The sequence below is a fragment of the Pollachius pollachius genome (genome assembly GCF_949987615.1).
Source record: "Pollachius pollachius genome assembly, contig: scaffold_227, whole genome shotgun sequence".
Taxonomy (NCBI): Eukaryota; Metazoa; Chordata; class Actinopteri; order Gadiformes; family Gadidae; genus Pollachius; species Pollachius pollachius.
In genome coordinates this window covers 1-12445 of record NW_027641235.1, presented here as the reverse complement: position 1 = coordinate 12445, position 12445 = coordinate 1, and the positions used below count along the sequence as shown (strand labels likewise).

The following is a 12445-nucleotide window of genomic DNA, read 5'->3' as shown; positions in this document are numbered from 1 at the left end:
CAACCCTGTCTTCTAGTCTCTGAGATTCAATGAACCCCACCCAGAGCAAAATAGGATTTAAAGGTTGATATTATTGCTCAACTTCAACTTAACCGAGGTACTAGAGAAGCAGGCTTTTACTGGCACTTCTCAAACAAGAACATTTGTGATGATTTAAAGTCGGATTCAAGTCTCTGGCTGCTTTATATCATACTGTGATTGTTTGTTCTCGTTTAAACGTATTCCTTTTCAAATGTCAAGCTGTTCTACGTATGAATCATGTGTATAAAAGGCGCTTTCATCATCTACAGCTGTTGAAGTGTAACAAAACAGAGCTTCCGTATATTAACAACAGTAATCTACTTAGCTCCACGATGAAAACATGCAGACAGGTTGACCAGCTCTTCATGATAGTTGTTTTATTTAAGCTTAAGAAGTTGACAAGCACTCATCAATCAACATAATAAAACATTTGTGCCATCTGTTCAATCAAGCGCACATGATGGCTTTTTTAAAAATAAATACTTTTAAGAGGAAATAATACAGACAGAATATGTCAGATTCAAACCACGCAGACAGACAACCACACAAACAGAGACAGACCGAGGGACAAACAAAACAGACATATTATCAATATGTCCAAGAGACCGTAAGGGTTGTGAAATTTCCCCGGGTGAAACCCCCAACAAACAAAAAAAAAGTGTTGTATAAAACAGTTAGGTATTTTTAAAAATACAGAATCTTACAAAAAGTGTTTTTTTTTTCTTCCATACTTCTTCAAATCACTGTAAAATATCGGCTGGTATTACAACAAGAAACCAGGGATCATGAATAATAAAAAGACAGAAAGAATGTGCTTCCGTGGGTGACGTTAGTATTCACAAGTCGTCCAGTACCGATGCAGCCGGTGTCTGACATACAAGTATTGCGCAAGGCTCATCAAACCTCATATTCAGATGGTTGGTGGTGACCATGGTAACCGACATAAAAGTTCTCAGATGCCCCCCCCCCCCCCCCCCAGGTTTTCCAGAGGAGGCTTTAAAACCAAAAGAAAAACTCAGCATCCTCGACCCATTCTGCCGAGGGAACGGAGAAACAACGCAATTCACAGCTCAATCTTCTAACGGCTAATCATGGTCCTTTCCAGGGATGCAGATTATCAACAGTGTTCACATTCTCCATGTATATAAAAAAACAAAACACAACGTCATTCCATCCGACGGCGGGCCGTTTCCGTTCGTCCCGACTGTCACCGTCCCCGAAAAAAAGAACAAATTAGGAACCGAGACAGCGAGAGTTTTTCAAGGATACAGATTACAGTATTTTAAAAAAGGTGGTCCGGGTAATAGCACACAAAGCATGCACTTGTTCAATCTCTTCTTCCTCTCCAGGCTCATGCCAAGACATAGAAAAAGGCCACATGGCTTCAGCTTTCCAACACACATCGGACCCTCACCCCTTCTGACTGGCCTTTCCTTTGGTTGCTTGGCCCATTTTAAGGAACCAAAACGAAGGTGCTTTGTCTATTGTGGGATTCCACAATAGGATAAAAACATCCTCAAACTCCTATGTTGAGCGTGTGTGTGTGTGATATTGTGTGTGTGAGTGTGTTTGTGTGTCAATGAGTATGTATGTGTGTATGTATATGTGTGTATGTGTTTGTGTATGTGTGTGTGCGTGTGTGTTACAGAATGTGTGTGTGTGTGTGTGTGTGTGTGTGTGTGTGTGTCAGTTCGTTTGCACTTGTATGTGTGTATGTGTGTGTGTTTTGGTAACGACGTCACAATGTTCCATGAACACAAACCGACAACAGGAACAGGAAGTATCAACCACGAATCACACACGGCTGCACCGAGGGGGGGAGAGGGTCAGCACAGCGCACAGGAGGGGGGGTACACTTTGTTAATCGGACGACTTGCATTTATGACCGGTAATCTCTTTTGCTCCTTGAACGTGTTAACGGATCGGCGGGGAGTATATACTATAAGAGTGTGTAAACAAAAGGCAGTTGAGGGCTGAGTTAGAGTTCGTCGGAGCTCCGCGTGTGTGTGTGTTGTTTGAAAAAAGAAACCGTCCCGGACATTAAGATGCTCCGGCGTCCATTGTTGTTCTGTTAAGTGCAAAGTCTCCTCCCGATCCCCCCCCCATCCCCTTCTTCTTTAACTACCTGAAAGCCCGCCTCCGTGTTTCCAGTACTTTAGAATCTGTGATGCTAAAGATGCTAATGCTAAAGATAAAAACAAAAACAAAACTGAAATATAACTTAATATAAACTCTTGAGGCACTGATTGATATCGAAGGCTTTTTCGTTGCAGATCGAGATTTAAAAAACATAATGAAAAAAAACAACAACCAAATTTGTACAAAAAGGAAAAAAACCCAACAGGTAGTCAGAGTGACGGCTCCGCAGACCAAACAGACGAGTTCTCTGACAGAGTCATCCGGTCGGCCGAGCGAGAGCCAATCAAACTCGCTCCGAGCCCCGTCGCGGAGGGGAAAGGGGCGGCTGCAAAGGAAGAAGTGTCTTGAAAAGATAAGTGTGTACAATTATACACAAAAGTGTTTTAAGAGTTTGCTTAAGTGTCTCAAGTTCCCGTCCTTAACCGTTTCCCCCTTTCTTCTCCTCACTTCTTCACAGTTAAAAAAAGAAAAAGAGCGAAACCCCCAAAACACTAAAAACACCCTCGCCTTAGGACATGATCTTCTGGGGGATCTCTATCGACGCCTTGAGGAAGATGGAGTTGTCCCGCACGTAGTTCCTCTTCTTGATCTCGTCGTGGGAGATGAACTTGGGGTAGCCGAAGCCCAGGGTGCTCTCGTCCAGCGAGTTGCGCGTGCTGCACGGCTTCTGGAAGTTCTTCCAGTTGGGGTCGGGGTTGAAGGTCTCCGTGATGTGCTGCGCCTTGGACAGGGACGGGTCGCTCTGGTCCAGGATGGAGAAGGTCACCTTGTAGGAGAAAGGCCACTCCAGCAGGTTGTCGTACTCGCCGGGCAGCACGCGGATGTAGATGGAGAGGTGCGAGCCTTCCCCGCTGCCGTTGCCGTTGAGGAAGGCCGACACCTGCAGCTTGTAGCCGTAGCGGTGAGTGTAGAAGGGCGGGCTGAAGAACTCGTGGTTGTTGCGCAGCTTGGCCTCCTGAAGCTTGCGCGAGTAGTCGCCAAGCTTCCAGATCAGCACGCCGTCGTGGCTCACCGACAGCTCCTCCATCTCGCGCCGCAACTCCAGGATCTCCTGGCGCTGCCGGCCCACCAGGCTGCTCATCATAGTCAGGTGGGACTTGGTGGTGTCCTCCAGGTGCCGGCCGATGGCGAGCTTGGGGCACTGGCGTGGGGAGAGGGGAGAGGGGAGAGGGGAGAGGGGGGAGGGAGAGTTTAGTTTTTGAAATGGACTTTATTGACGGAGTCGTTTTACATTTGAAGTAGAAACGCTATGTCAACTCTTAGGTAGACTTGGTTTTACCCTGTTCTACTGAACACAGCTTCTCGCAATATGTTGCGAATGTAGGAAGAGAAAGATACAGAGAGACAGAGATAGACTCATAGACAGAGAGAGAGACACACACACAGAGGGAGAGACACACAAAGATTGGGACAGAGAGAGAGACACAGAGACAGAGCGAGAGTAATAGAGACATAAACCAAGGAAGATGTTATTTATGAGACAGCAGCTGGATGTGAGATGTTTGCGTAGGATAGGCTGTGGTACATCATGCCGCAGTTTACAAAATGGGACTAGGGATGCATCTTCTCCATCCACACATCAGGAAACGATTATGGTGTCTGCACACGATTGGCTCTCCATGTTGGAGGCACGCCAGGGAACATGTGAGACGATGATCTGGTTGCCGTGACATTCTATTTACAGTTTTTTGTTTTTGTTTAGGGAAGCACTTTATGCATTTTGTCAGGGACGGTTGTGTTGACACAGCCAGTATTCCGGACGACTTTGTGATTTTATTCAGAGAGGAGGGAGTCGGGGACGTATTAACACGGCTCCCTTCTCCCTCCGAGCCCGTCCACAGAATCTCGCGGTGACGTTGCTATTAAAAATAGACACCAGGGTGCTGTTAAGAGTCACAATGTGTTGCTCTCATTAAAATAAATCCTCCACAGGCACAAGCTTGGAATATAATGAACAAACCTTGCTATGGAAAAACTGTATAAATACGTCCAAATTGAATGACTCAATTGTACAAAATAATCACAGCCAATACTCTCCTCTTGATAGTAGATTCTTACAAATGCAAGATGTATTATTATGTCGCAGGGCTTCAAAAGTGAACAAGCAATAGTTCAACAATCTCTTACGTCAGCTGCAGACTGTTTGGAAACCCTTAACACGACTTGAAACACGGACAACCTCCCATCACAAAAGCTTACCCTGATGGAATGATATACTATATCCCTCTGACTGAGACCCCCCACCCACCATGGACGTCTCCCTCAAGAGTGACGTTTGGTTTGAAGTCCTTTTCAAGACTTTCGACTTGTAAGAGGGATTTCCAAAGAAGTAAAACCAAAATCGTTTGTACCACGATGAAAGACTTGAGCAGTGGGGTGGGGTTTTCCCAAAGGGTCAATTCCAGACCAAAACTATGTTCTGGTCTACCAGCTTCAGAGTACAGTCTAAATTCAGCCAGAAGCCGATTTGTTTCTGGATGTGTTTTCCTCATAACCGAGCCCACCAGGCTAGGCTCCGGCTAGGAAAACAGCCAATGCTAGTGGCAGAAACAGATAATAGCATGGAATGTGATCATTTGCACTATTTTATAATTGTTATCCCTAATCTGTGTGTTCTTTACTCCTTAAATTATCATAAGCTGGTCGTAAAATTTTAACTGTAAAGATATGACCTTGTGATTGTTCCGCACCTTCGACAATGAAACAATGATGTCATACGTGGTGGAGAGGGGGCGGGGCTTACCCGGTGTTTGCAGCCCGCGTCTTTAAAGGGGCAGAGGACGAGCGCGCTGCCGCAGTTGTCCTTCACGTGGTTGGCCAGGTCCTCGCGGGCGATGTTGGGCGTGCCGCACTGGTTGGGGCACTGGACTGGGAAGCGGGGGCAGTGGTACTGGTGGTTCTGGAGTTGGGGAGGAAGTCAACAACACATCAATCAATGAATCGATCAAAACACGCTGGGCGATGACACAGCATGAGTCACACGCGGTAAACACGCGCAAACAAGTCATTCCCATGTTGTTTAACCCATCGAAAGAAATAAAAATACCATGGCTTGATCATTAACTGGGGCGTGTGTGTAGATAAGTGAGGTGTTGGTGTGGTAACAAGCAGTCACCTGGCAGAGGAGAATGCTAATCGGAGTTTGGAGTGTGCGAGGTGGTTTCACCCGAGAGGCACTGGCGAGGCTGACGTATCAAACAGCCATAGGGCAAGATAGTGTGAATGCCAGCCTTCTAAACACAGCTCCTCAATGAGTCATCCGTGATAACCTAACCATGGCGTGACTAACATCAGCCCCCTGCAGCACACACAGGATACCTCGTGTTTTACGGGATTTTACGGTTGCTCCACTTTGGGGCTGTTGCTGGCGTGCTGGAGGCTAGGCTGGAAGGGTTAGCTGAATGCATGTTGCACAGCGAACTTTCTGCCTCACGTGGGAGGCTCTTAGGAGGCTAGAGACCCAGTTGAAACTCAGCGCAAAGGGTGAACTAACATTGAAGCTCATTGAGGCTGCGAAGCTAACACTGAAACTACAAAACAGACCTGAGATGGGATCCATCTTACCCAGATCAAAAGACACTACGGGGAAAACCATCATCCAATGTGTGCCAGTGCATTCCCCTTAACATCATGAAGTTCAATAAGAGAGACGGAATGTTCTTCCTGGCTCCAGATTGTGGGATTGCGTGGGGTGCAAGATAGCGTAGCAGCTAAAGCACTCAACCCCCAACACCTGTCCCCTACAGGATGACCAGTTGGGGATGGCCCTCCCTGGATGAACCGGTTCTTCTGAATTCATCACAGGTGCTTTCCACATTAAAAGCGCACGCTTGCTGAGGAGCGCAGACTAGCCGAGAGCTCACCTGGATGGTGTCGAAGACGAACTCCTTGCCGCAGTACTTGCAGGGCTGCGTGCGCTTGGGGCACTCGGCCATGCTGTGCTGCGACAGAAGGCGCCGCATCATCCGAGCCCCGCATTTGTTCTCACAGTAGACGCTCTCCTGGGGACAGATGCCCTGGTGGTTCTGGAGGAGGAGGAGGTGCAGGAGGAGGAGGAGAACAAGAAGGAGAAGGAGGAGGAAGAGGATAAGAAGGAGAACAAGGAGGAGAAGGAGGAGAACAAGGAGAAGGAGGTGAAGGAGAAGGAAGAGAACAAGTAGAGGAAGGAGGAGGAGAAGGAGAAGGAGAACAAGGAGAAGGAGAATAGGAGAAGGAGGAGGAGAACAAGGAGAAGGAGGAGAACAAGGAGGAGGAGAATAGGAGAAGGAGGAGGATAACAAGGAGAAGGAGGAGAACAAGGAGGAGGAGAATAGGAGAAGGAGGAGGAGAACAAGGAGAAGGAGGAGAACAAGGAGGAGGAGAATAGGAGAAGGAGGAGGAGAACAAGGAGAAGGAGGAGAACAAGGAGGAGGAGAACAAGGAGAGGGAGAAGGAGAAGGAGGAGGTGAAGAACGAGAATGAAGACGAGAATGAGGAACCAGGAAACACAAAGGAGAAGCATTGCAGTCATTGTCGGATTATAAATAGATCAGAGGCGATTGGAGCGTGTTGTTTATTGCGAAAGATAAACCGCTTTAGCGCCTGAGGGAGTTTGTCTTCTTTATGAGTCGTCTGATACTAAAACTAAACTGTTCATAATGACAGTGATTTGTATAAATTACTCTACAGGACACCGCCAATAAAATAAAGCAGTAGCCTCTACTGCCGGACTATAATCTCTCTTATTATGTCGAGCTGTTAAACGGACATTTCAGGAATCATCGAAAGAAAACACTGGGATGAATAATCTTTATATAAAAAGACGCCATTGTTGTGTTTTTCAGACATGTTATTGCAGGCACGTCAGAGGCCATGTGGCCAGGATGTAAACACGAGGAAAGAAGACAGAAAGGTACAGATTAGAGGGACGCACTTACCAACACACACACACACACACACACACACACACACACACACACACACACACACACAGTGGGCCAGCACGTGTGTTTACTCGAAAAACACTGCCGACCTTTGACCCCGGTCTGCCGTCAGCGAGCACACGCTCAACGAGGCCTTCACACTGATTCTATCACAGAGACTTAGCGATTTGTGAAAGTCTTTCAAGGTAAACACAGAACTAGTGTAGATAATGTTATGGTGGAACGTGGGGCAGGATTGTGGGTGAATCTAACCTGCGGCGCACTAGCAAGAGAGAGCGAGATCACAGCCGGTGAATCACAGCCGGTGGCTTTACCGGCCAGGGAGCCGCAGGTTTGATTCCCGATGTGGCCCAAATCGTGGAAATAGCTTTGTCAGTCTAGAGCGGCCAGTGAAGAAGCTAAGATGGCGGGCTTCTTCTGAACGTCTTCTCACGGAACTTCAGTCTGTGTGTGTCTGTGTCTCTGTGTCTATGTGGGTCTGTGTGTGTCTGTTTGCGTGTGTCCTTACCTCGTACGCCTCGCCGGTGAACTCGCTGCCACAGAACTCGCACTTGACCTTGCGCTTGGGGCAGTCGTGCTGCAGGTGGTCAGGGAGGTCGCGCCGCGTCAGCTTGATGGCGCAGCGGTTGGGGCACGGAATGACGTTGAAGGCGCAGGTGGAGAAGTGGCCCTGGAAGGGGGGGGGGGCGAGAGACATGCTAAACGTGTGTGGTGAGAGAGAGAGAGAGAGAGAGAGAGAGAGAGAGAGAGAGAGAGAGAGAGAGAGAGAGAGAGAGAGAGAGAGAGAGAGAGAGAGAGCCAGAGAGAGAGAGAGAGAGCCAGCGAGATAGCCAGAGAGAGAGCCAGAGAGATAGAGCCAGAGATAGAGCCAGAGAGAGAGCCAGAGAGAGAGCCAGCGAGAGAGCCAGCGAGAGAGCCAGCGAGAGAGCCAGAGAGAGAGCCAGAGAGAGAGCCAGCGAGAGAGAGCCAGAGAGAGAGAGCCAGAGAGAGAGCCAGCGAGAGAGCCAGAGAGAAACAGACAGAGAATCACAGGCGCACACACACACACACAGGTCCTGGCTTCCATCCAAGGCTGGGAGACAAAGCAGGTCTGACGCCGGAGAGGTGGTGGGGGCTCAGGTGTGTGGGAGTGTGTGTGTGTGTGCGCGTGCTTGCGTGCGTGTGTGTGTGTGTATATATAAATATATGAGGTCACAGCAGTGAGAAAGGAGCCACAGTATGATCTAATGTAGGATAGTAGTATGCTTGTACGCTACTACTGCATCGTCTACTTGTGGTTCACAGCCTTTTCAACTTCCTGTGTGCGCTTGTACGCTTTCTTCAAGCTGAAGAAAATTCTCATGTGACGGCTAGGATGATCTATTCTCCAGGAGAGGACGGTCCCGATGACAGGGATACAGGGGAGGAGGGGAGGAAGAGGAGGGTCCCGATGACAGGGATACAGGGGAGGAGGGTCTCGATGACAGGGATACAGGGGAGGAGGGTCTCGATGACAGGGATACAGGTGAGGAAGTGAAGAAGAGGAGGGTCTCGATGACAGGGATACAGGTGAAGAAGAGGGGGGTCTCAACAGGGGTACAGGTGAGGAAGTGAGGAAGAGGAGGGTCTCGATGACAGAGATACAGGTGAGGAGGGGAGGAAGAGGAGGGTCTCGATGACAGGGATACAGGTGAAGAAGTGAGAAGAGGAGGGTCTCGATGACAGGGATACAGGTGAGGAAGTGAGGAAGAGGAGGGTCTCGATGACAGCGATACAGGTGAAGAAGAGGAGGGTCTCGATGTCAGAGATACAGGTGAGGAAGAGGAGGGACTTGATGAGAGGGACACAGGTGAGGAAGAGGAGGGCCCGGTACCAACCTGGAGCTGCTTCATCTGGCCCGTCCAGCGGCACCCCTCCTCACTGTGGATACAGCGGATGGGGAGGGCCAGGATCTGCTGCTCCAGCTCGGGGTCCGGGTAGATCTGAAACCAATCAATCAATCAATCAATCAATCAATCAATCAATCAATCAATCAATCAATCAATCCGATCAGATGATGACTAAAAAGGTCCGTAACAACGGCTGGTCCACCGGGGTCTATCGGTCGGTGTCTTGATTTAGACGATGTGCTAGGACGGCCAGGGGCCAACTGTAAGGAATTTGATCAATAACGTATGGCCGACTGTAAATGCTTCTTTACGGTTTACTGTGTGTGTGTGTGTGTGTGTGTGTGTGTGTGTGTGTGTGTGTGTGTGTGTGTGTGTGTATGTGTTGTTCTCAGAGGCACACAAGAGTAAATAATCAGATGATTTTTATCACCATTCTTTTATGACTCAACAGTCCTCTGGGAATGAGAGGGTAGAAAGTGTGGGGGGAGGTGGAGAGAAGGGGACGTCAAAGAAAAAGACAGAAAGAGACAGAGAGCGAGGCAAAGAGACAGAGAGAGAGAGACAGAGAGAGAGACAGAGAGAGAGAGAGAGAGAGACAAACAGAGAGACAGAGAGAGAGAGAGAGAGAGAGACAGAGAGAGAGACATAAACAGAGAGACAGAGAGAGAGACAGAGAGAGAGAGACATAACAGAGAGACAGAGAGAGAGACAGAGAGGGACAGAGAGAGAGAGAGACATAAACAGAGAGACAGAGACAGAGAGAGAGAGACATAAACAGAGAGACAGAGAGATAGGATAACCTGTCAGTCTTGTTGCAATACAGTACGGTAATATCCAGTATTCTCTAATCAAGAAGGATGAGATCGTTTTCAATGCACTCACACAACATCCCCCTCCCTAGGGCGGCCCCAACCCCCCAACCCACACACACACACACACACACACACACACACACACACACACACACACACACACACACACACACACACACAGAGGGACGGCAGCAGTAAAACACGTTAAGTGACTTCCTCTAAACCTCTAAACGGCCCAACTTCCTTTTTTTAAACGGCTCCATAAGAGCCCCTCCGCGGCCAGGCGAGTTATGCAGCACTGTCTTTATGTGTGTGTGTGTGTGTGTGTGTGTGTGTGTGTGTGTGTGTGTGTGTGTGTGTGTGTGTGTGTGTGTGTGTGTGTGTGTGTGTGTGTGTGTGTGTGTCTTGGGGGTAGTTACCACGATGACACAGAAAAAACACGGCTTTTCACATCCCTCTCACGGAGCTCATGGGTTTAATGCGGGCGTTCAGAAGAACTCTGTGTATCTGCTGCTGTGGAAGTCGCAGGGAAGTACGATCACAGTGAAAGCACAGCCATTATGATCAGATCCACTCATGCGTTTGCCCCCAAGAGACCTGGCCTACTCAGTCCCCACACCCGGGGGAAAACACTGAGGACTAGAAGAACAAGGGGATGAACGAGTTGAGGGGGCTGAACCTATAAACACTGCACATCACACCACCAACCACGAGTCCAAAGCAGGGACTCTCGTTCTGCAGCAGAGCCCGGAAAAAACCCTCTAAAGTAAAGTGAAGCCCCCCCCCCCCTCTCATCCTTCTCCCTAAAACCCAGCGGGGGCCCTCACCAGTAATGACTGGCTTTTCCTTTTATTTTTTTGTCCATTTCTTTCTCCAACACGCGGATCAGGGGCAGTAAGCTCTGCTGAGCCACTAAGACCAGGACCTCTTCAGCCAGCCTTCAGCCATTGTTGCCCTCGTGTAACCCCCCCCCCCCCCCCCCCCCCCCCCCCCCCAGCGAGGTCACGTTTGCTCTGGGCTAACGTCACAGAAAGCCACCCTGCCACGGGGACATTGTGTGCAGCGAGCGCAGCAGAAACCATGCCGAGCGTAGCCCGCCACCCGGGGCTTGATTAGGGCCCCCTCGGAGCCTGGGAAGGGGCTTCTTCTGTGGGTAACCGTGTCTGACAGGTGAGGCCCCACCGGCACTTCTCCAGAGTCCCCGTGCTCAACGATGTGTTTATTCATGGAGATTTATTTGTTTTATATATACACGAGCCGTGTCTTATGGCTGAGCACCGCTTGTGAACCACTGCGCCACAGTGTCGTGGTTCACAAGTGGAGGGTCGCGAGCCATAAATGGGTCACGGCGGGGGGCAGAGTGGTCGGTGGCAGGGCCACAATGAACATGGTTTCTTGAATATATACCTACATGCCCACATAATAGAGGCCTACACACCTGGTCTGTTTCAATTTCATTTTCAATCTTATCTTTGAAGACTAGAAAGGGGGATAATGTACTTAATAACAATATTTACTGTATAACTGCATTATTTTTGACGAGATGATTAAATGAGCAGTGTGTTGCTTATTTTACTACATTAAATATTCCCTGGGTCCGGGGCCAAGCGTAGGCCTGACTGCGCAGGTGGGTCAGGGCGGGAATAGTTCAGTGTACTGCCTTTGAACAACCTCCACTGCCCTCCACTCAAACATCCACTCAGCGCGTTGATGCTACTGGAGCTTAAGGTTAATGTGTGGCACTGCGGTCGAGCTACAGACCCAGGGTTTTTTTCTCTCCCTGCAGAGAGAGAGAGAGAGAGAGAGAGAGAGAGAGAGAGAGAGAGAGAGAGAGAGAGATACCAGACAGAGACACAAATAATAGGGAGACAGAGGGAGAAAAGAGAGACAGAGACAGAAGAGAGCGAGAGACAGAAGAGAAACAGAGACAGAGAGAAAAAGAAAAGGAGAGAGAGAGAGACTAACAGACCGACAGAGACACAGAGAGCGAGAGAGAGAGAGAGAGCGAGAGAGAACAACAGACATAGACAGAGAGAGACAGAAGAGAGAGAGACAGACAGACAGAGAGAGAGACCGAGAGACATTGTGAGAGACAGAGACAGAGAGAGAGAGAGAGAGAGAGAGAGGTGAACGATGTTTCAGTATGAGATGGTCCTTTGTTATTGTCTATGGAAAGTATTTAGAAACACAATCTGATGAACAGCTTTAAAAAGCCCAGAAAATGCTTCAATTTCAGCTTTGTACACGGCGGTCTCCGAGTTTTTGTTTTATACAGAGCATCATCACATTTGATATCCGATCAAATCAAAAGGACTTGTTGGCTTCTGTGATTAAAATGAAACGGAACCTTTGACTGGATGTGAAGAGGATTACACATCTGTACAGAGGATAAAAAAAAAAGATAGATGCCTGAGATTATCAGAATGAATGAAGGCTGAATTAACATTGATGGTTTTATCTGATTATTTGTATTGGAGTGATCCGTTAACCTGTGATGAATCATAGATCTGATCCCCCATCAAGAGAGCGTTCCCATCAGCTCCATCACTCAGACCCAATGAACGACCTGTGGTTCTTTCTTAAAGGGATAGCCAGGTATTGAATAGAGGGGCTGTGTGTTTTGTGTATGTTTTGTGTGTGTGTGTGTGTGTGTGTGTGTGTGTGTGTGTGTGTGTGTGTGTGT

The 12445-nt window shown here is 48.5% G+C and overlaps 1 protein-coding gene across 1 annotated transcript; it reads right to left on the bottom strand.

The window, feature by feature from the left end:
* Positions 1 to 383: 383 nt before the first annotated feature.
* LOC307091697 (TNF receptor-associated factor 4-like) lies at positions 384 to 9065 on the bottom strand. The gene is made up of 5 exons (XM_079759347.1): positions 8939 to 9065; positions 7591 to 7752; positions 6024 to 6185; positions 4904 to 5059; positions 384 to 3301 (listed from the first exon to the last, which is right to left on the bottom strand). The coding sequence occupies exons 1-5, from the start codon at positions 8951 to 8953 to the stop codon at positions 2669 to 2671; spliced, it is 1128 nt and encodes a 375-aa protein (XP_079615473.1). The 5' UTR covers positions 8954 to 9065; the 3' UTR covers positions 384 to 2668.
* Between the last annotated feature and the right edge of the window lie 3380 nt (positions 9066 to 12445).